The sequence below is a fragment of the Budorcas taxicolor genome, chromosome 8 (assembly GCF_023091745.1).
Source record: "Budorcas taxicolor isolate Tak-1 chromosome 8, Takin1.1, whole genome shotgun sequence".
NCBI lineage: Eukaryota > Metazoa > Chordata > Mammalia > Artiodactyla > Bovidae > Budorcas > Budorcas taxicolor.
Window position 1 is genome coordinate 94,099,536 of NC_068917.1, and position 25,403 is coordinate 94,124,938.

At 38.5% G+C, this 25,403-nt stretch overlaps 1 protein-coding gene across 1 annotated transcript in view; it reads right to left on the reverse strand.

Annotated features, from left to right (window-relative positions):
• GRIN3A (glutamate ionotropic receptor NMDA type subunit 3A) overlaps positions 1–25,403 on the reverse strand; it is a 198,335-nt gene that overhangs the window by 106,770 nt on the left and 66,162 nt on the right. The window contains exon 3 of the mRNA XM_052644556.1: positions 12,110–13,157. Coding sequence (XP_052500516.1) covers positions 12,110–13,157 — 1,048 coding nt within the window. The remainder of the gene's footprint in view (positions 1–12,109; positions 13,158–25,403) is intronic.

The following is a 25,403-nucleotide window of genomic DNA, read 5'->3' on the forward strand; positions in this document are numbered from 1 at the left end:
TATCCTTGCTGTCCAGGGGACTCTCAAGAGTCTTTTGCAACACCACAGTTCAAAAGCATCAGTTCTTTGGTGCTCAGCTTTCTTTATGGTTCAAGTCTCACATCCATACATGACTACTGGAAAAACTATAGCTTTGACTAGATGGACCTTTGTTGGCAGAGTAATGTCTCTGCTTTTTAATATGCTGTCTAGGTTGGTCGTAACTTCTCTTCCAAGGAGCAAGCATCTTTTAATTTCATGGCTGCAGTCACCATCTGCCGGAGAGCGCAATGGCACCCCACTCTGGTACTCTTGCCTGGAAAATGCTATGGATGGAGGAGCCTGGTAGGCTGTTGTCCATGGAGTCGCTAAGAGTCGGGCATGACAGAGTGACTTCACTTTCACTCTTCACTTTCATGCACTGGAGAAGGAAATGGCAATCACTCCAGTGTTTTTGCCTGGAGAATCCCAGGGATAGTGGAGCTTGGTGGGCTGCCGTCTATGGGGTCGCACAGAATCAGACAAGACTGAAGCAACTTAGCAGCAGCAGCAGCAGCAGTCACCATCTGCAGTGATTTTGGAGCCAAAAAAAAAAAAAAAAGAAAAGCCTGTCACTGTTTCCATTGTTTCCCCATCTATTTTCCATGAAGTGATGGGACTGGATGCCCAACTCTCCTTACTAGACCTCTAAATGTTTCTGACCTCACTCCATCATCTGCTGCTGAGGACCTAAAACCACCTAGGCTGTGGTAGCATTATCAATCTCACGTTCCCATTCAAGGATCACATGTCTCTTACCCTTGCCTCCACTATGGGCATCATAGTCTTAGATTTTCTTTGTTTCGATAATCTGTTTATATCAATCTCATGGCTCAAATGCTATGGGTCACTCTTGGATATAATCTGAAATTCGCTTGGGTATACTCTTCAGTTGCAAGTGACAGGTGCTCCTGCCCTCTGCCTCTTTCCTACTGGATACATACTGGTCATTTCTGCTTGGCCTCATGGCCAAGTGCATTATTTACTCAATACTTATCTGAATGAATGGTTGACATATGCTTAGGCTCTAGGAATACAGATGCACAAGATAGATCTAATTTATAAACTCTCCTCTCTTGGAGTTTACAATCTAGTGGTGGATGGAATCAGAACTTTGGATAGATATTTTACATCCATTATATCCTGTAATCCTCTCAAATGAAGACACAGAGGTCATGGCAAGCAGACTGTCAAACTCCACACAAACATACATCAAACTTTAGATTTGTCCAACATGATGACTTTGCTCTTTGTTTCACTGTACATTGTCCCTTACTGGGAGGTTTTCCTTCAATTCATTTTACAGAATCTAGTATGAGAATGTTTGTATGGTCTTATCTAAAGCATTTGCTTGATTGATCAATTTCAAAGTAATCCCTGCATAATGCAATAGCCCTATTCCAATGATGCTGTCATTTTTCATTCACTCATTAACTGAAAAACATTTGTAAACTATTTATTGTTCCTCCAACACTCTGAGGATTCAGTGATGAGCAAGACACAGAGGGACAATTAACTGAAATAGATAACATGACAATTTCAGATTGGATTAAGTCCTATGAAGGGAATACACAGGATGGGAATGAAAATATGCTTCTAAAAGTCTCTTTGGAAAGCACAGTATCTCAAAGATGTAAAGATTTTTCTATGGAAGTGCTACTCATTGTGGAACTCACTCTATTTGGACTTGAAAGGCTGCAGACAGAAGGGGTGCACGTGTAGCAAATAGTGCTATTGTGACTATTGTCTTGTGTCTGAATTATTCCTATTCTTATTTGGCTTATTATGTGCTTTACAATAACATAAATAATATATGAGCATTGTATAAAATATGAAGAAAAGCTATGACCAGCCTGGACAACATATTAAAAAGCAGAGACATCACTTTTCTGACAAAGGTTCACCTAGTCAAGCTATGGTTTTTCCAGTAATCATGTATGGATGTGAGATTTGGACCATAAAGAAAGCTGAGCACTGAAGAATTGATGCTTTTGAACTGTGGTGTTGGAGAAGACTCTTGAGAGTCCTTTGGACTGCAAGATCAAACCATTCAATCCTAAAGGAAATCAGTCCTGAATATTCACTGGAAGGACTGATGTTGAAGCTGAAACTCAAATACTTTGGCCACCTGATGGGAAGAGCTGGCTCATTGTAAAAGACCCTGATGCTGGGAAAGATTGAAGGTGGGAGGAAAAGGGGATGACAGAGGTTGAGATGGTTGGATGGCATCACTGACTCAATGGACATGAGTTTGAGGAAGCTCCGGGAGTTGGGGATAGACAGGGAAGCCTGGTGTGCAGCAGTCCATGGGGTTGCAAAGAGTTGGACACCACTGAGAGACTGGAACTGTAGAAAATATGAATAGAAATAAAACAAATATTTTCTGTAATTACACTGCTTAGATACCAGTGCTGTTAACACTATTATATTTTCTTCTAGTTACTTCTCTTTATAGCCTGTACAAATGCATATTATAAAATTGGAAATATATTGCTTTATTTCCCAACTTCTTACTTAACATTATGTTTTGATTTTTTGACACTTTAAAAGCTCTTTAAAATTATCTCTACTGGATGCATTTTTATAGCACATAGTAACACTGTAATGCATTAATTGTGCTGTTGCTGGACATTTATGTGATTTCCAGGTTTTTGATGTTTTGAGAAAGGCTGCAGTGGATCTTTGCAATAAATTGATGTTTATATATTAAGTTATTTTCTTTGGACAGATTCCTAGGAGTGAAGTCAAGGATGAAAGGGCATGAACCCTTTTAAAGCTTTTGATATAAATGGCCAATTCGATTTATGAACATGTTGTAACAACTTACAATAGCAGTGTATGTTGGTGTTAGTCTTAACGTGCTTCCATCAAGATCGAGAACTATCAATAAAATACTCCTATTTTGTTAGGTAAGTATGTCATTTCATTACTGTTTCAATTAGACTTTCTTTGACTACAAGTAAGAGTTAACATTTAAAAAATTATTGGTCAATTTTATTTCTTTTTTGAATTGCTGTTAATATCCTTTATCTATTATTTGATTTTAACATTATTTCATGTATACCTTGCTCTCTTCCTGAAAAGACTTGAGGCAGCTTAAAGGTCACATAAAATACAAGACAGCATAAATTAAAATAGCTTGAAGTAGAAAAACTTCCTCAAGCCAGAAATGATGCTTAAAAGGCATAACATAAGACAATAAATCTGCTATTAGTGCACAAGAATTTTGCCTCCAAGCTCTCTAGAACTGAGCTCAAAAGGAGAATCTTTCCATTCATCCAATTCACAGTGACAGTGCGTGTGTGAGAGAGGACACTAATTGTTCAAGATATAATTAATGATGATATTAAAATCTGACAATCTAGTAAATTCTGTTTTTTGTGTGTGTGACCCCTTGTTGTCATACACTATGCTAGTGGCTTTACTTGGATTATTTTAATTTCTATGAATATTCAGTGGGGGGCAGTTACCTTATTACTGCCATTTACGGCAGTGCTTGGCATATGGGACTAGTTTTTAGCTTTTTCTGTTATTATTACTAATATTAAGTATTTCAATATTTAGAACAAGTCACTTGAATATTTTTTAAATAATATATATAAATAAAAATTTCTTAGAAGTTTCAGCAACAGTCAAACAAACCAATAAAAAAATCCTTTGGGAGTTTCACAGGAATTGCTTTACATGTGTACACTAATAAAAGACAATTCTGACATCTTTAAATAATTAGCCTTCCAGTTTGGTAATATGGCAGTTTGTTTGCTTGCTTGGGATTTACTAAAGTAGCTTTATTAAGATATAATTCACATGCCATACAATCCACTCATTTATGATTCATTGGGTTGAGTATATTCATAAGATATGTGCAACATTAGCACATTCAATTTTCCATCCAAATCATCTTTTACGCTTAGTACATTAAAAATTGTTTTCTTTTAATGCACTTCTTATAGAGGACACTTCCCCGATCTATCATGAATTTTTGTTGCCAAAGTGACTGGGATGTTTCTCCTCTTATGTTTTCTATCTAGAAGTACATGGAGCCCAGGGGAAAAGCCACTCCACCGAAACTACAGCATTACTTAGATTTTTCTTCTTTTAAGAAATTTTCTCTCTAGAATGTCTGGCAATAAAACCTCTGTAGTTTCTGTCTTGTCCTCTTTTTCTTTCCCTTTTTCTGGCTTTCCGATCTTGTAGCTCATGATCGAGCATCAGGACTGCACCCTCTCCCTCCAGTCGTGGGCTTCTGTTCGTTCTGCATGTCACCCTGAGATGCTGTCACCTCGCCCAGCTCCTCTTTTGCTCATTTGCCTCCTTCAGGTCTCATCCTTCAGAACTCAGCGAGCATTTCCCTCTTCAGGGTGAGGGGAGGGAGGGGTTTCTCAGAGTCTCCATTCAGATCAGGTCTCCCCCAAGGTTCTCAGATTCTGTCGTATTTGCTTTCACAGCAGCTAATCACAGTTTAAATCATTACCTGACTTACGTGTTCCCTTGATTAACATCTTTCTTCCCTAATAAATCTCATGTTGCAAGGACAGTGTCTGTTTTGCTGACTACTAAATTCCTAGCCACCTAGCATGGTGCCTAGAACAAAAGTTGCTGTTATTGGATGAATTAAAGGAAAAACAAATAAATGGTTTGGTGTAGTTCAGTTTGCTTTCCTCTCACCTCAAACTCCATTTTCAACGTCTTGTTTGCCCTAGAGTTCTGGCACTCCCGCCTTCTTCAAGGCCAGCTTTTATTACATGAATTCGTATGTTTTATTGGGCAGCCACATGGTGTTATATGAAGATCAGTGAAGGTGGTTTTTATTATCTTGGGAGATGCTTATCATTTCCTACTAAGGCTATGTGAGTGTACTTTACTTTAATATTTCTGATTAAAGTTTGCTTTTGTCTTCACAGGCAGGACTTTTAAATTCTTAATATTTACTTGAATGTTCACCAGGACTGTTTTTGTAAAATAACACCATCATTTGCCTGTACAAAAAAAAAAAAAAATGACACTAGTCTCCTAATCCCTCTAAGGAGGCAACTTTTATAATATACATTAGAGACACATGGCTAAAGGGGGCATTTTATAAGAGAAGCTGGAAAAGAACTAGAAAGTGTATTAAAATCAGCAAATAGTTCATTTTGACTGCTCACATATCCTTTCAACTGTTAATTCAGCTCTATGAGGGGAGGCAGGGCTTTATTTTCCAGTGTACCTTATGACTTATGAAGTGATCTCATCTCTTATACCTCAGCAGACTGAATGTCAATGGCTAGAATGTTTTAAGAATGCCCTGGTCTATTCCTTTGACCATAGATCCAGATGAAGACCTCACTGGATAAAAATAATACTGCATTTTTTTCACCTGTCAATCATCTCAAAAGGCTAAGAGCAAAGGACTTTTGATGATGAGGCAATAAGCACTTGCTTCCATCTGTCTACACTATTTTCTGCACTGCCTATAATGGATGGTGCTAGTTTTATGATGGAGAAATACCCATATAAGGTCTATTAAGTATATTACTCATAAATTCTTGCTTTCATGGTCTCATGCTTCAAGAGCCCACCTGCTTTGAAGCATGGAGCTTGCTTCCCAAAAGAGTTGGTGGGAGAGAGTGAGAAGCTACATATATAACTTTTAGTGTAAAGTAAATTATTCCGGCAAAACTAGTTTCACTAAGTGAGGATAGAACTATTCTCTAGAATTTCATTTGCACAGCAGGCCAGTCCCTCTCCCTTGGGGTTATCTGTAGGAGCAGCCAGCAACAAGATTATTTCTTCCCTATGACCCCCTGTCAGAAAAAAAAAAAAAAAAAAAGCACTCTAACCTGCCTTGGCTGCTGTAACTCATAGTGTATCATAAATTGGTCTGTCCTGCACAGCATTTTGCATTTAATTTTACTTCTGATTCAAAGTGGTTGGTTGAAGCCAGTGAATCTCTGCTCTGAAATGGTGATAAAATGTTCACATTCTTAATACTTAACAGTTTATTACCTGTTAAATGTATAGCCAGCATGCTAAACAGTTATGACCAAGGAGAAAAATGGAGCTATTTCAGTCATTGTAAGTTATCTAATATCATGGTTACAGATGCTTATGCAGCCAGGACTCAGTTTGCTGATGGATTGAGTATAAATACAGATCATAAATCTTACTTTTTAAGTCAATAGATTTTCATCCAAACACATTTCCCATAGGACTATTTTATAAGTTATTGTTTAGAATACAAGACTGATACATTATAAAAAACCATAGCCAATTTTGGGGACTAGAAATAGATACTATTTACACAAAAATAAGAAAATGCTATTTCTATAATTTAAAATATTTTATATAACAGAAAAGTTGTTTTTAGGAAACGGTAGATGGAACTGTTAGGAATTGCTTGTTTAGACTGGGATTGCTTAGATGGCCTCCAAGAACTGAGGACATAATTTCCTAGGAACATATTTCTTAATAAAATGCTTCTAGGGAAGTCTGGGCGGAGAAGGCACTGGCAACCCACTCCAGTACTCTTGCCTAGAAACTCCCATGGACGGAGGAGCCTGGTGGGCTGCAGTCCGTGGGGTCGCTAAAAGTCGGACACAACTAAGCGACTTCCCTTTCACTTTAAACTTTCATGCATTGGAGAAGGAAATGGCAACCCACTCCAGTGTTCTTGCCTGGAGAATCCCAGGGACAGAGGAGCCTGATGGGCTGCCGTCTATGGGGTCACACAGAGTCGGACATGACTGAAGCGACTTAGCAGCAGCAGCAGCAGCAGCAGGGAAGTCTGGGAGTTGTTATTCTCAAAGTTTTCATGCATACAAATATAGAGGAGACATGGGGAGGTTATCCCAAGATAATTAAAGAAGAGTTAGAGAATGGAAGGAGGCAGGTGTTCAAGAGCATTAATGTGGAGGCACCAGGAAATTTGCCTGAGGTGAATTAAATGAGCTGTGGGAAAACGGGATAAAAATGGCAGCATAGTACAATGAGAATTGTTCTGATACCCAGTAGGTGACAGAGATGAAAATTTATGAGAAGAAATGAGACAGACCATGAGTAAGGGGTGGAAGAAACCTCAGAGTGTGAACAACACTCCATATAAATCACCTCTCATTCAGTATTAGGAGAGTTTCACATTACAATGGAAAAACAAATATCCCAGGAGAACAACAGGAGATCTGTGGCTTCCATGTGAAGGATACATTTTCACTCCTCAGAAATAAATGCTACGAAAATGGAAGTTTGAAAAATATTAGAAAAAAGCAAACCACATAAACCCAGTTTCATCAAACATTAAAATACACATATACATGCTAATTCTCATGGTTTGGACTGGACACTGATCTTTGTCCTCTCTATAATGACCTTAGTAGATGGGATAATATTAATCTTCATCTCAAGGAGTTAAAATTCAGTCTACCGAGAGGCATTCAAGAGCCTACATGATTTTGCTTCAAGTTACTTTTATCTCCTCAACTTCCAGCTCGTCTCTCGGCAAAACCATATGCCAACTTTATGCCTGCTACTTCTCGAATGACAATTTTTCTCCCTAGTGCCTTCTTCCTTGGGGATCTCATACTCCCCACAGTGCTTTAATACACAATGTCACCTCTCTGCTCCAGATTCCCACCAGAGTCAATGTCACTCCTGAAATCTGGCTCCATATTTCCCAGTGCCTGCTGGATTTCACCTGGATGCCCAACACAGATTTTAAAATGCAAAGTATGAAACTGAACTGATCAGCATAATTTCCAGTTTATAAACTGCCTTTTCTGCTTCCCTGAATGGTACCATCATTTTATACACTCAGGCCTGCAGCTTTGCACGTGTGACTCTGTTGACTCTCACATCCAGTTAATTGCCAAGTCCTGAATGGAACTGAATAGATAACTACTGATTCTGGCTGGGCTTCCCGGGTGGCTCAGTTGTAAAGACTCTGCCTGCCAATGCAGGAGACACGGGTTTGATCCCTGAGTTAGAAAGATCCCCTGGAGAAGGAAATGGCAACCTACTTCAGTATTCTTGCCTGGAAAATCCCATGGACAGAGGAGCCTGGTGGGCTACATCCATGGGGTTGCAAAAGAGTCAGATATGACCTAGCAACTAAACAACAACAATAACTGATCTGGTCACTACAATGTTTCTTGACTGTTCTATCAGTGACAATATCCATAACTCCAACTCTTTCTCTAGCTCCAGTACTGTCTTTCTCTTCTAATTGTGTTTGATTGCTGCTGTTGAAACAACCATTCTAAATGGATTCTGCTTCTCTGTGCTATTCCACTGTTCAAAAATGTCACTGTATCTCTAGCCCAATGTCAAAGATCCTCTGATATCTCAACCAAATTTACTTTTCAGACTTAGATCTTCTCCTTCCTTTCATGCTGTGGCTAAAGTGAACTCTTCAAGATATCCTGACTATGTCTCATATGTTCTACCTCCAAGTAGTTTGTTCTGTTCTTTTTCTTGGAATGTCCATTCTTTCTTCCTTGATGCAGATATTCAAATTCCAAGTCTTTTTCAAGAATAAGAACACAGTCTATCTTATTAACTAGTCAGACAGTTCAGTCACTTAGTTGTGTCCGACTCTTTGCAAACCCATGGACTGCAGCACACTAGGTCTCCCTGTCCATCACCAACTCCTGGAGTTTACTCAAACTCATGTCCATTGACATGATGGTTGGTGATGCCATCCAACCATCTCATCCTCTGTCATCCCCTTCTCCTCCTACCTCCAAGCTTTCCCAGCATCAGGGTCTTTTCAAATGAGTCAGTTCTTCTCATTGCATGGCCAAAGTATTGGGAGTTTCAGCTTCAGCATCTGTTCTTCCAATGAATATTCAGGACTGATTTCCTTAAGGATGGACTGGTTGGATCTCCTTGCAGTCCAAGGGCTCTCAAGAGTCTTCTCCAACACCACAGTTCAAAAGCATCAGTTCTTTGGCGCTCAACTTTCTTTATGGTCCAACTCTCACATCCATACATGACTACTAGAAAACACTATAGCTTTGACTAGATGGACCTTTGCTGGCAAATTAATGTCTCTGCTCTTTAATATGCTTTCTAGGTAGGTCATAACTTTTCTTCCAAGCAGCAAATGTCTTAATTTCATGGCTGCAATCACCATCTGCAGTGATTTTGGAGCCCCCCAAAATAAAGTCTGTCACTGTTTCCCCATCTATTTGCCATGAAGTGATGGGACCAGATGCTATGATCTTATTAAGCCTTCCATTGAAGGCAATTACCCTTTCTTTGAAATTTGATGTGTTTCATTTGTTTCTAAACTTTGGCATGCTTATACCTTTTTCTTTGTTAGTTCAACTTTTAGTGTTTTGAGGACCTTCTGACTATTTTCAATAGTGGCTGTACCAATTTTCAATCCTACCAGCACTTATAAATTTCTAAGTTGTTTTTCCTTGTGTTTTAAACTTTTTTTTTTAGTCTTTTCTCTTCTACTTTTCTGCTTCTGCATTTTCCGCATCGTTTAGTGTAAAAGAGAAAAAAGATAAAATCACTCAAAGAATTGAGCATTGGCAGGAGAGAAAAGAGCTCATGTGAGTGAGTAGAATATATTTAAGAATGAATGCTGAGTGACTGAAAGGTATGGAAAATTTTTTGATTATGCCTGTCATTGGGAAGATGAGGTCATTATGTTTTCTGCATAATACCGCACATTTGGATGAAAACTGAACAATTCTGTCACCAACTTTATTCACCAAAAGTTCAGATGTTGGGTATTTCTTAATCAAATAATCTAGGTGTTTTTATATGGAAAAGAAGTGAGAGACTTTAAACATTAGGAAAGAGACATATATTTTTGGGAACCTTAGTGAAAATTCATTTATTATCTAAAATTGAAAATGTTTTAGATTTAGGTTTGTCCACTTCATTAGGACCTTAGTAAATGTAACACAAAGTTGACATTGTCCATTTCCTCTCACAGCATGTTAAACCCAGACAACATATTAAAAAGGAGGATGAGATGGTTGGATGGCATCACCGACTTGATGGATATGAGTTTGAGCAGGCTCTGGGAGTTGATGATGGACAGGGAAGCCTGATGTGCTACACTCCATGGAGTCTCAAACAGTTGGACATGACTGAGTGATTAAAATGAACTGATTTCCTCTCACTTTGTCTGGAGGGCTGGGTTAGGTTTATAAAAATGTGACCTTTTTATTGGGAATGGAATGAGTGCTTCTTTTTGCTTAAAAAAAAAAACTGTTTTACTGCTGTGTATGGTTTATTGTTATGCTTTTCCTTTTAATCCTTAAAATAATAATTGCTTCAGGTTTCTCATGCATAACATCCATGAAAATTTTGATAATCTTTGTTTCTGATTAATAAAACTCTAGTCAGTATTATGTTCACCTTTTTACATATGATAATGGTCCAGAATTTTCACAACAACCAGCATATATATTGTCTCTTATACTAGATTGGATTGATGGGTTTCCAAGTTGAATTTGTAATTTAAGAATCACATTGCAAGATTACTGCAAAAAAAAAAAAAATTGGGTAAGCCTCTATTAAGATGGCAAACTTTTGGGAGATCCACAGACCTCTTGGGGCAAAGAATAAACAGAGGCTGATAATAGCAGTACAATATGAAAGCTGAAGCATCACCAAATCTCTCGTTAGGGTAACACATATATTTATACTATGGAACTTACTTGTGTTCACTAAATCCAGATGACAACCTAAAGTCCTGACCGCACATTAAGAAGCAAATATAATTCATTGCCCAGTCAATGATCCACTGTTTGCTGAATCTTTTCATGAGGTTCACATGTATTAAGCAGGTTTTCAATATATGGGTCAAATTTCTCATATTCGTTTGTTTGCAGAACAGACCATATATCCTAATCCAAACTATTTATGAGAATTCTCTAAAGCTGCCAGGAGCCCTCTGGGCCACCTTATCATTTAACAAAAATAGTAAATGTCCTATCTGTTCATTCTCTGTGCAATTAATTTTAAATGTTGGATAAAAATATATGGTAAAGGGTTCAATATTATGATATTTGATGTGAAAAGGGATATTTGAAAAGTCATGGTGATGTTTCACAGTTTGAAATGCTCAGCTTAGCTCAAGATGCTTTAACACAGTGTGTCCTGGGTATGTTCCTTGAATTGCAGCTTTCTCCAGTCTCTTGTAGATGGGTTTTACAGATTGGAATACATGTCTGCTCTAGATCTTCATTCTGTTCCCCACTGGGACTGTAGTACTCCCTTGATTCCTTTTCTTATTGCTTTGAGCCCTGACAACCCCCTCCTCTCCATTCCCACTAGGTTGGCCAAGTTCGCCGTACTTGTAGTCACTGAAAGAGGTCTTGTCACTAAACAGACATGGCTATTTACTCAAGTATCACCACTGCTTTACCTGCTTACCTGAATCCTACCCTCCTCCTTTCTTCATAGGGTCAGATGTCTAGAATATCAAAGGCAGCCTAGAATAGAGATGATTTTCTTGAATATTCTTGGACATTGTAATGTGACTGTTGACATCCTCCTCCAGCCCTAAGGTGATCAGCCTTTTTTACCCAAAAGGACATTCTCTTCCTAGTTAATCTTGCCAGCTCAGTTGGCTTAGTACTCCTTGGCTATATGCATTGAATTTTCCAGCTTTCTGACTTTGAGTGCTTATGATAAAATGTTAGTTCTTTCCATTTTACAATTTTTCATGATGAAAAAGGATTCTTTACTATTTAAATTTGGACCTTATTATTTATTTCCATTAATTCCAAGGAGAGGTAATTAATCAGTTTTTGAAGTTTTACTTTGGGTGAAAATACTTTGTAAGACTATTCCCTGATAGCCATTCTGCCAGATGGTTAACTAACTCAAGGAAAAAACTGCACTAATAGATGTTTCTATGAGACTTTCTTTGGAACAAAATCTCCTAAAGACATCCCTCACTCTTTTTGTTTCATTTAATAAAGCAATGAAATATTTAGTGCAATTAGGCAACAGACTTTTTGGACTAATCTCTACAGATGGTTCAGAGAATATGCTGTGTTAGATGAAAGCATATAAACTACTACAGCGTAAGACACAATATACAGTTAAAATGGACAATAAGGAAATCAAGAGTAAAAAGAAGTATTACCTTAGGGTCATGTATTCCAGAAAGCTCTTCATAGATCTTCTCACCTACCATGACGGCAGCCAAATTCGCCGTGTATGTTGAAAGGCAAAACATACAGAAAATGGCCCAAAGGTTCATCAGAAACCTTCCAGTCCAGCATTTTGGAGGTTTGATAGCTGCTGTTCTACCAAACAAGAGAGCATAACAGACATTCAAGGCTGAAGAGAAGGAGAAAACTTTACTTCTATTCCGCCCCTTGGGAGTCATGCCAAAGGGGCTTTTCCATTCATAGAGAGTGAGGAAAATGGCAGTGATGTGCAGCGTCACAAAAATCCCCAGCCACATTGTCCAGTGGAGTGGCCACATGAAGGCTCCGATGGGAGCTGCTGTGTCTCGTGTCCTCACTAAGATGCCCAAGCTGGTGGAGAAGAAAGGGCTGGTGAAATCTATCACCTGGCTTCGTGCAGTATTGATGCTGAAGGAAGTGACTGCCAAGTGGGCTGACCCACTCAGGAGATCACCCACCAGCCCAGTCCAGTGCCCATTTTTCCAGGCTCCATATTTGCCATCTCCAACAATATAGAGATCAAAGTCAAAGTTCATGTCTTCTGCTAGTTTTTCCAGGAGATCAATGCAATATCCATAGCAGCACTTCTTCAATTTTATGGGCACTGTATCATTACTGCTATGGAGGCTGCTAAAAAGGCTGTCCAACATGGAAGAATCATTAGTCATGGGGTCTAGACAGAGTTGGCCAGCAGGGCACAAGCCTTCATCATCAACCTCCCTTGTGAAGACAAATGGATGCTCTATCAGCGTAACCACTCGCAAGTGTAGCTTACTTGGGTGCTGAAAGTGGGTTTTGTGCCTCTGGGCTTGCTCTGGCCATATTCCATAGTCCATGACAATCTTCCCCCTCTGCCAGCTGCCCAAGCGTGTCCACATTGGCTTTCCCATGGGGTCATTTTGCAGATTCCAGATGAAAAAGTTGTTTTCTGAGCTGATGATAGTGGAACCTTTCACTTTGATGGAACCACTGAGGCCTCTGAAAGTGGTGTTGGCTAGAAACCTGGCAAAGAGGAGTAAAGGCAGAAAGTAAGGAAGAGGGGTGAGGGCAAAGTCAGGAAGTAGTGCCCATCTTTGCTTCTCTGTCTTGATAAAAAGACCTATTTTTAAAAAGGCATTGCCTATAATTACTTTAGGAATTAATAAGCTGAAATATTTCTAGAAGAAGAGTCCTATTTCATTGAACAAATGAAATCTTATCCCCATGTTCTAATACCTGGACTGAGTGTTTGACTTATGGTCTTACTCCAAATCTTTATTCCTAGTTAAGGGGTCTGTTAATTAATTTGTTATAAATGGTTAATTATATAGTCTCACAAGTTTCCAAGCTATGGAAGTTCTCAGCATCTTTAACATATCTCATTTCTACTGTTCACCACATTCAACTGTAAATAAATCAGCTCAATAAATATCTTTGGTGCAAGGAATAAGTTTTAATAAGTATGCATATACTTTAATAATTGCTTAACATTATATTCATAATTCTAGAAAATAGCCAAATCTTATTATTGGTGTTTCTCCTTTTAGAGTGAAAATAATCACCATGTCTGTTCCCATGAGGCCAAAGCTGCATGTTGGATACCATCCATAGAATAAAGAAAAAGATGATAAACAGACTTGCAGTTCCCAGGACAGCCTCAGGCTAACCTCCTTCTAAGTCATTAGAGAAAAACAATTGGCTCTGGCTCTAGAGAGAGCTCCTGCCAGAAGTCAAAGAAAGGAAAATTACCAGCTGAATGATATACTGATTCCTAACCCTGTGAACCAAGGCACTGTCAGTACACGTTCTGCTATGGAAAAGGCAGGAAAATGCTTGGTCAAAGTCTCTGTCTTTCTTGAGTTTTGGAAGAAGAGACAAAAGAGGTAACATACAGGCTGTGGTATCTCCGTACTCTTAATTATGGCCTTATGTCAGAATGAAAGGCCACAGTTTGACATCAGACACACCTGTGTTAGAATATTAGTCCACCCACCTTCTAGCATTGTCCTTGGACACGGATTTACTGAACTCTAAGCTTCAGTTTTGTCATCAGCAAAATAGGGGAAATAATTACATTTTTATTTGTAAATTACTTCCACTGTAAGGGTTAGAAATAATTCATATGAAGTATATACTATACCTTTAGACATAGAACAAATGTTCCAGATATGGTAATTTAATGTCTTTTAAATTTTTTCAATCAAGGCCATCCCCAATCACTTTTCCTAGTCTTTTAATAGAACTTTTGCAGTTGGAGACACAAAGTATTGCATTATGATAAACTCATAGAGGGTACTCAAGACACATTTCAAATTAAAAGAAATTAAATTGAAATGTGGACTGTAACATAGAAGATTTTTGTGAAGAGTTGGTTGATACAAGTCTAGGTCCTTAGCAAAATACATTAATCTATTGATCACCACAAATTACTCTGTAATTTACAAATGCAAATACCAGTAGTAGGAAGTTACATTGCCACAGAAGAAACATAGAGAAATCAGAAAGTGTGAAGAATGTACTAATTTTCATTAAAGATATAAATGTAAATCACATTTGAAGATCCTTCCATTGCTAAATGCCATATAACTGCTCATTTTGGTAGATTGTGTATAATAGTAATTATTCACATTAGCACTCCCTTGTGGGACTCTACCACTTAAAATGAATTCTATTTTGCAACAAGTAAAAGTCTCCATTATCTTAGATTTTAAAAGTTTTCTGCTTCTTTAGGGAAGTAGAGAACCAAATCATTAAAATATACAGATTAATCAATCGATAATTACCTAGGTAGTAGAACAGAAGAATGACTATAATTGTGTTTCTGATGAGCAATCTACTATTAGATTTGTTATCACACGCACACACATACACACACACATGGATATAGCCTAGGGAATAAAATAGTTATTAGTAAATAGGTTAATTTTACTTGGTCAATTTAGTGATCAGAAAAGCAAAGTTGTAGAAAAAGAAACTCTTTATCATTTTAAGAATATATGGGGCTTAATGATTATAGACTTTTAATTGGATGGACCTACGAAGCACTGCTGCTGCTGCTGCTGCTAAGTCGCTTCAGTTGTGTCCGACTCTGTGCGACCCCAGAGATGGCAGCCCACCAGGCTTCCCCATCCCTGGGATTCTCCAGGCAAGAACACTGGAGTGGGTTGCCATTTCCTTTTCCAATGCGTGAAAGTGAAAAGTGAAAGTGAAGTTGCTCAGTCGTGTCCGACTCTTCGCGACCCCATGGACTGCAGCCCATCAGGCTCCTCCATCTGCGGGATTTTCCAGGCAAGAGTACTGGAGTGGGGTGCCATTGCCTTCTCCGTACCAAGGGCTACCACTGAATAAATATATACTTAAATTATCTCAGAAAAGAGGGTTTCGGGAATCTTTCAGAGATTAACTCCATCATTCCAGTAAAACTTATTCCTCATTGTCGATGTAAAATAACATTCAACATGGCCACGACTAAAGAACAGTGCTCAGCTGTCTCTGAGGCATTCATCTGTCACTGAAAGACATATCAGTCAGGATCTAAATGTCTTCCATTCCCAAGACTGGAAAATTCCAGTGTTTGTTTCACTATGGAATGGGCACCAAGAAGTTGGGTCTCAGAGAATCCCCGTTTATGATGGATTATTTCTATTTTATTTTCAGTTTTACAGAAAAAGTAAAATAATCTCATTAATAGCCTTAGTTATTATCACATTCACCATGTATTCTTTATAATGGAATGGCAATGTGTAGCAAAGTTTGAATACTCATCTATTAGTTAAAAGATTACAATGTTGAAATCTTGCTTTGGCATACTTATTTCTAACATGTTCCTTTTTATCTTGCCCTGGACTCTTCTTGGATGAACAAGAAAAAGGAAAATCAGGAATAACAACTTTATTGGCAAGGTAAACTGATACAAATATATACCAGGTACTGTTCTTAGTATGAGTTTTAAAGATGAAAGATACACTCATTATTCTTAAGGAACTCAAAGTCTCACAATGGGGAGAGAGAAAAGCAAACAGGCAATTCTAAACCAGTGTAATGAGCACCCTGATAGAAGCAGAACTGGGGGGCATTTGGAGAAGACTCTTGAGAGTCCCTTGGACTGCAAGGAGATCCAACCAGTCCATCCTAAAGGAGATCAGTCCTGGCTGTTCATTGGAGGGACTGAAGCTGGAACTGAAGCTTCAGACTGAAGTTGAAGACTGAAGCTGAAACTCCAATACTTTGGCCACCTGATACGAAGAACTGACTTACTGGAAAAGACCCTGATGCTGGGAAAGACTGAAGCAGGAGGAGAAGGGGAAGACAGAGGATGAGGTGGTTGGACGGCATCACTGACTCTATGGACATGAGTTTGAGTAAGCTCTGGGAGTTGGTGATGGCCAGGGAAGCCTCATGTGCTGCAGGCCATGGGGTCGCAAAGAGTTGGACATGACTGAGCGACTGAACTGACTGGAACAGAAAGCAAGGGCACCTGCAAATTCCTCTATAGGGGTGACAAGAAAGGCGTCTCAGAGGAGGAGGTATGAGAGCTGAGTCTTTTTTTGTGGGGGAGGGGGATTGTAAGAAATTTTACTTCCTGAGGCAAAAGTCCCTGAAGATAAGAATCTCACGTGAAGTGAAGTGTTAAGTTGCTCAGTCATGTCTAACTCTTTGTGACCCCCATGGACTGTAGCCTACAAGGCTCCTCCATCCATGGGACTCTCCAGGCAAGAATACTGGAGTGGGTTGCCATTTCCTTCTCCATGGGATCTTCCAAACCCAGGGATTGAACCCAAGTCTTCCACATTGCAGGTAGATTCTTCTACCACCAAGCCACCAGGGAAGCCCTAGGAATCTCATATGCACACTAAATACACTGAAGACAAACTTTGTCTAATCAACAGTATTGACTCAGGACAGTTCTACCATTTGCTATATAATTCTCACCAATAATCACTACTTTGGAGTTCAGTGCAATTCCATAGCATATAGGAAACCAAACTTATTAAAACAAATGCTTTACCTTGAAAAGCCACATAACCAAATAGTAACATTTGCCGAGAGACAAGCAAAGATGTAAGTATAGAAAGGGTATACTTTTAAACTCATCGTCACTAAGCTGCAGATCACATTAACAATGATTTGCCCTTCTGCTCCAGGCTCTCCTTTTCTTGAAATATCAAATGTAAATGCATGTTAAATGATATTTTAAAAGAAAAATAGGAGCAATCATTGGAACAATCATATGATTTTGACATTGTATGTATTTTTTCATGTGTAAGGAAATTTTATTTAGAATTTGATTTGGGAAAGTTGTCAAAAATATTAAAAGGTTTGAATATTTAACTAAATAGGATGATAGGTCATTGTGAGACAATGCTTATCAATTTAACTGAAGTAATAATGAGAGATTTCAAAGGCAAATATGAGATAAAATGAAGGAAATCTTAGAGAGCTGAATCTTGAAGAAGGAATTATAGTTAAGCAGGAAGAGAAGCTAGGGACTGATGCTGTCAGCCCAGGGAGATTTGTGTGCAAAAGCCAGAGACAGAGAGAGCAAGCTGCTTGATGATGAGTGCTGAGAAATAAGACTGGAGGTGAGGGTGGGAAATGAAGTACAAAAGGACTAAGATCATGATGAATATAATAGTCATTGAGAGAATTTTTCTGGGGAGGGACAGGATCATCAGATTTGATTTTAGAAAGATCTTGTTTTCTTGTTAGCTAAGTGGGAAACAGGTTGGAAGGAGAAGCAGGCTGAGAACAGTTTCAGATGTGAGGATTAATGCTTCTCCTTCCCTCCCCTGGCTTCCTCTCTCTCTGCTTATTTCACAAGGGGCTTAAGGTGACAAGGGCTAAGTAATAACAGAAGTGGAGAAAATGGCATAATCAGGAGATATAATAGTTTCCAAAAGAAAAGTAGTGATTTTAAGAGGGTCAAATGTACAGGGTTGCATTTAATTCACAAACTATACTAAGGGTGTATAAAACTTGGCTTGTTGGAAGGTCATATAAATAAGACCTGGAGTATTTGCTTGCGTATCAGATAAATGTAAGCCCATAGAGCACTGTGGGGGATAAAGAGAAATGTAGTATCAAATTCCTCTAATAGTAATTTAGAACCTGGATCAGAGGTATCAATAATACCACTACATTCTGTGCTGATCATACTACCCCTCCAGTCTAGCTATGAATTCTCAATAGATCTTCCAGTTCAAGTATTATGAGGGAAGGTAAGGAGGTGGGAAATTTAACAAGAATGGTAACTATAACAATCTTATAGGAGAGCAGAATAGAAACATATTCAGGTTGCAACTGGACTCTAGATGTTTCGCATGTCCATTTTATGGACTGGATTTTATTTAACAGGAAAAGGGGAGCCATGAAGGTATCGAAGTAGAGCAATGATATAACCATAAGTCTGCACTGATGATTCTCCTCGGCAAGTGGGCACAATGTATACACAGGAAGGAAGAGATAATGATCAGGAGACCACTTAGAAGATTAATACAATATCTTTGCCATTGGTATGACAAGAGTCTTGATCTCACTCCATGAGTGAGAATCTGGCGCATACTGAGTGTTTAACAAAGCATTTCAGGTATATGTGTATATTTATCAGCAGATCTCTCAAGATATCATTCTGCTTGAAAGAACAAAGCTCATTGGTTAACTGGAGGTAACTTGTTACTTCAGCAAAAGTTCCCACCTACGTCACTAATTAAGAACATGTGTTTATTTGAGTAGGAGCTGAGATAAAATCTGAACTCTTCAAAGTATGTAAAAAATGTTTTTGAGACAGTTCACAAATATAAGCAAGATCAGTGTTTAATGTATTTAAGATCTTTTAGAAGCCACATTTGTATACAAAACTTGGCCTACTAATTAAAAGATTTTCTTATTAAAACAAATGAACAAAGATGCTAACAAAATAACACATCAGCAAATCAATCATTTATTCACTCAACAGTACTCATTTGCCAGGCACTGCTGTAAGTTCTAAGAGATACAGTAGTGAACAAAGGAATAAAGATCTATGTAGCTTCTATCCTATTGAGGGGACAGAATAAATGTTATAAATGGGGAATATGAATGGGATATTAGTGCTAAGTGCAGAAGCAAAAAAATAGAGAAAAGATGTAAGATGTATCAGGGCTGGTGGTGGTAGTGTGGAATTTTAGGTTAGGGAAGCCAGGAGAAGGTGATATTTGTGTAAAGGGCTGAAGAAGGGGAAGGAGCTGACCAAGAGGCTCTCTGGGTAAAGAACATTCCTATATAGGGAGCTAGGAGTCCAATGTCCTTGAGAGGGACGGTGTCTGGTATGTTTGAGGAACGGCTAAGGGACTGAGTAAGAGGGGAGCTAAAGATGAGGTCCGAGGAAACTTGTGGGGGGGGGGGGGAATAGGATTTTGAGGGTCACTGTAAGGACTTTGTTTCTTCTTTATGTGAGATGGAAAGCCACTGGTGGGTTTCGAGCAGAGAAGTGATATGATATGACCTGCGTTTTAACAGGCTTGTCACAGTGTTGTGTTGAGAATGGACTACGGAGAGACAAAGGCAGAAGTAGAGAAAGCAGTTAGGGAGCTGTTTCAAATATCAGACAAAAGTTGATGATGGTTTAAGCTGAGGTAGCAGCAGTAGAGGTGAGAAAAATTAGTTGGATCATGATAAATTGTGAAGCTACAACTGACAGGATTTGCCGAAGGCTCAGACATAGTTGCTAGGAAAAGGAAGCGTAAGAATGACACCAAGGTTTTTGCTCTGATAAACTGGAATGATAGAGTTGCCATCAATTGTAATAAAGAAAACTGTAGAAGAGTTGGGTTGTGAGGTGGGTGAGAACCACCAGGAGTTTGGTCGCTAATGTTAAGTTTGAGATCACTGACATCCAAATGGAGTTGCTAAGTAGGTAGGTGGAGAATTCTGGAGTTTAGGAAGGAGGTTTGAACTGGATATACAGTGTGGGAGCCAAAACTCCATATATAGTATTTGAGATCACAACGGTCATTGTAGGTGAGAAGTCCAACGAGTAAGTCCAGGGCTTCTGGAGGTGGTGCAGGGGAGAAAGAACTAGCAAGAGGTAACCAGAGATGTAGAGCAGGCTGTGTTGTGTTCTAGAAGTCAAGTAAAAGAGAGATTTTAATCAGGGGACACTGATCATCTGTGTCAAATGCTTCTAACAGCTCAAATGCAGTGAGGCCTAAGAACTGACTATTGGCTTTAGAAACACGTAGGTCACCAGTGACTTCATGAGAGTAATTTCAGTGGCGTGTTGGAGCCTACTGCTTCAAGGGAAAATGGAAAAAGAGAAACTGGAGATAAGTCTTTAGAGAGTCATGCTATAAAGAGGGGAAAAATGGAATAGGGGTGGAGAGGAAAAATTAAGCAAATATCTAAATACTATGAGCTTCCTCTGTGGCTCAATGGTAAAGAATCTGCCTGCAATGCAGGAGCCACAGGAGAAGCATGTTCGATCCCTGGGTTGGGAAGATCCCCTGGAGGAGGGCATGGCAACCCACTCCAGTATTCTTGCCTGGAGAATCCCAGGGACAGAGGAGCTTGGTGGGCTACAGTCCAGAGGGCTGCAGAGTCAGACACAACTGAAGCGACCTAGCAAGCATACATGCAAAAATATTATATATATATGTATATATATATATACATGTATGTGTGTGCGTGCAGGATTTTAAGCTGATGACAGGGATCTAGTAAAAATAGAAAAATTGGGGCTTCCCTGGTGGCTCAGTGGTAAAGAATCTTTGATGAAGATTGGTAAAGAGTCTGATTCCTGATCTAGGCAGAGCCCACATGCCACAGAACAACTAAGCCCACGTGCCATAACAGTCGAGCATGTGCTCTAGAGCCCAGGAGCCACAGCTACTGAGGTTGCACAGCAATGAAGACCCAGCACAGCCAAAAATGAATGAAGAAAGAGTTAATTTAAAAAATAGAAAAATTGTTGATGTAGGATAGAAGAGAGAGAATTCCTGGGACAGTTCCCTTGAGGGCCAAAAAAGATTGTACTCTCAGGTGCAAGAGGGGGTGATGCTCTTTGCTGTGATAAGAAAGGAGCATGGACATGGGAGAAGGCAGAGAAAATACAGAGCCCTGAGGCAAGTAGGTGGGTGGATGAGGAGTCTGTGGAAGTTCTCTCTTGATTGCTTTAACTTATTTAAAAAGTAAATTATAGAACTCATTATACTCTCCCCCTTACAATTCATTTGAGAGAAGTTTTATTGTATTACTTTCAAAATGAGACCAGAGGTACTCTTAAAAAATGCAGAAAGCAAATAACTTTCATAAGAAATGTATTCGATCAATTTCAAATAAAATGTTTAGTGTTTTGTTTTCCCACTTGAGTTTGCAAGAGTGAGTTGTGAAACTATCTGGACCTGGCACTTTCTAAAAAAACTGCAATTTTTCAATCATTTTTTTAGTCTCTTCTATTAAGCGTTTCTCTGGGTTCATTTTGGTAAATGATGTTTTCCTAGGAATTTGTTGCTACAGAACTGCATAGAACGTCATTTATACTAATCTTAAGATTTTTCCTCAATTAGCTTGGGTTTTTGTTTTGTTAATTCCTTCTTTCTAAATCTCCTCCCACCTCTCTTTTTTCTAGTTTTTTGGATGAGGAAATATTTATGTTCATATATTCTTTAATAATAGAATATTAACTGCAGTATTTATCAATTTATTGAATTAACTAAACATTCATGCATTATTTTTTACTTTTTAAAAACTTGGTCTAAAACTTACTAAAGATAAATAAAAATCTCCCACTACAAATAATGTTGCCATTATTGTTGTTCCTAAAGATTTTAGGACCTGTTGCCCCTGATTTTTCTTCTGTCTTATTCAGCATATAAAGTTTCCTTGGCCACCTGATGTGCAGAACTGACTCATTTGAAAAGACCCTGATGCTGGGAAAGATTGAAGGCAGGAGGAGAAGGGGACGACAGAGGATGAGGTGGTTGGATGGCATCACCAACTCAATGGTCATGCGTTTGAGTAAACTCCGGGAGTGGTGATGGACAGAGAAGCCTCATGTGCTGCAGTCCATGGGGTCACAAAGATTTGGACATGACTGAGTGACTGAATGGAACTGAAAATTTCCTTAATCTTTTGTTTTTATATTCATTATAAATTTGTAACTTTTCTGTCTTGAACTAGTTCTATCAAATATCCTGCTGTCTCCAGCCTTCATTTTGAAGACGTACAAAAATATCTTCATGTTGCCTGAATGTATCATCATCCTTATATGTCATCTTCCATGCTCAGTTGAATATAAGTCATATGTTTATTCCTACTTTGATCTTTTCTTCACACATCAGTTCGTCTCTTTGCATGTCTGTGTCTCATTTGTTTTTCATTTCCTTTAAAATTGCCCGCTTATCTTTGTTTATCCCCCCATTATAGTTGCCTTCCATTAATCATGTCTGTATCTAGGAATATCTGTTTTGCTCTGTAAAGCCTTAAAATTTATTTTTCCCTTTGGGAACTTTGTATCATTAGAATCTCTATATCCTCTTATTTTCTTATATCTTTAAAAATGAGCTACATTTCTTTTCCCATGATCATCTCATCATGTTTAATATTTTCTCCCAGAGGAATGAGAGATTTGTTTGTCCTCCATAAAATGCTATCAAATTTTTTAGTCTATAAGAACATAATTTTGATATTTTGCTTTGCCTGATTAGAAATATTTGGCTATGTTATTGCTAGTGACATTCTCCCCAGCTCCCTTTGCATTAGCACCACCTAATTCTTATCAGGTTTACTTGCTCTTATGCACGAATCTAAATATGTATTTCTTGATTATTTTAAATTTAGTTCCAGATTTATTGAGCATAGCAGAAAAACTCAATAAAGCTCTTTTAGAATGAGACAAAGGAATATTTTTAAAGTTTCCCTTTCTTCTTTTTCTGGAAGGAGTGGAGAAGAGTTGGGAAGAGATCCATTGATGTTCAGAAATCCCATCTTTTCTTATGTTAGTCTTATCTACACTCATGCAATGAATCTTCCAATCAAAAAATCATCCTAAATCCCACAGTTTTGCACTTGTCACTTGTTCACAATTAATATAGTTTTCCCCCTGCTCTTAATCATTGAAGAGCCCCTGAAGTATATGCTCTTTGGATAGTCTTATGTCTTTTAAAAAACTGATTTTTCCTACAACCTCTGTAGACCTCATGTATGAATTATTAGCTACACATAGTCTATTTGTACTTTAATCCACGTGTGTAGTTTTTCTTAATTCTTAGACTTTTTCATAATGCCTTTTATTCCCTAAATTACTCTCATTGTGCCTCTCTTCTGCAGCTTCTGATTATTTCCCTTTCCCCCAGTATTCTTATAGTTTCCAGTATGTGGGTTTATGTATGGTTCTCTCCTTTTCCTTTAATGTTCATTCTCTACTTTATTTTTCTGAACTTTGTCTTCCCCTCTCTTTATCTTCTTCACCTCTCTCTTCCTTTTGGTGGACTTTGTATGAAGGAAATATCAATATTCCATCCTGTTAGGAAAGAGATCATGTCTTTAATCAGCTCTTGACAACCCCTAGTTAATTTAACTGTTTTTGTTGTTGTTGTTGCCATCTAGGCTCCCTCCCACCCCTGAAACCTATCTATTTACTTCCCTTTACTTTTCAACATCACTTTTACCATCTCTTCCTTATTTTTAATTGCTCTTGAGAATCTTTGTCAATGTGTATTGCCAGCTACTAAGTTCAGCTTTTACTTTGTGGCCTCTTTCACTGAATGAGACCTCTGTGCTATCTGTCTCTGCCTCTATGTTACAATAACATGAATTTACCGTGTTAGCCACGGAGCTTACCCTTGGTCCAATTCTGTCAGAGCATATCACTTTGCTTTTATTCTCTATATGTGGGGCATTAAACATTAAATGTAGATGATTTTTTGAGCTACTTATAAAATGACTCCTTAACTTTCCCCTGAAATCCTCCTTAATATCCTAATGTATGAATATTTAGCAGCTGATTAACTGCATCTTTGAGGTTTTTTGACTGTAAGATCCTTGAAGGCATGGATTTTGACATTCTCCACATTCTGAGAGCAGTCTCTTCCATACGGTTGCTGTGGGAAATGGACAAATCCTCCCTTTCCCACTGCTCTGCTTCATGACACTGCAGGCTGTTCAGCTGAAAGAGACTTCAGTGTTCATCTAACAGTCTGTCACACTGAGTCATCTTTGGATCTTGGCCACGACACATTGCCTGGCCAGAGTAAGTGTTCAGTGATGTTTGTGGGGCAAATGCAATTAAACACATGTCTTCTGCTCAGGTCAGACATGTGTCTCTTCAAGAGCACTTCTTCACTTTGCCAGAAGAATGGGGCTCAATCAGCCAGGAAGTATTTATATTTGTAGTGTATAGATTATTCAGAACATTGAAATTCCAATACATTTCCCCCTGAACAATGGAGAGTATCAAAAATAGAAATAAATTCTATGAGAAACCTCTCTGATAATAAGAAGTTTAATAGGAATTGGAAATTACTAAATTTCAATATCTAAAGCAGAGGGCCCCACATACTATAATCATTGATTACATTCTTATTTAAAACAGCTTACAAAACTCATCTTTTAAAATAGATTTCCATCAGCTAATGAAAATGGCAATTTAATAACATACTAAATCTACATACACATAAGTACATACATAAACCACTGGGGTCTGGTTTTCCAATAAGCGAAACCTTAGAGGAGAAGTAAAGCCCTTGTCCTTCTTGACTTTTTTTCCCAAGAGGAGGAAAATGCTAATCTATGTTTGAGTTATGTTTTAATATATCTCTTGGGCTATGTTTGTGTGTGATGTGATGGTATCACTATGTCAAAAAATTAGGCACATAGACATAGTGCCTTGTTTTCCTGCTTTCATGTGGCACAACTGGCAAGCTGGTACTTTTTTTTTCTGTTTTTCTCCTACGTGGAAGTTAGATCTGTTCCATACTCTTAGGCTGTTTTCCTTTCCCTTCATTTTTTGATATAAACCTTGACTCTTCTCCATAATTATGGTCTGTGCCCAACCCTTGGATGGCTCCTCGTTGCTTCGTGTAATATCCCATCTTAATTCCTTCCAGTGCTCTAGATCTGGCTCTGGCATTAGGCCATGTGCTGATATCCCTTCCCTTAGCGTAGCCCTGGCAATGTGACACTACACAGTATTTGTTGGTCGAGAATCCATCCAAAAGGTCAGAGGGACTAGAGTTTGAAGTTGCCCTGGTAAAGATCTGGAATTCAGAGTACACCTGCAATGCGAGTGTGTTC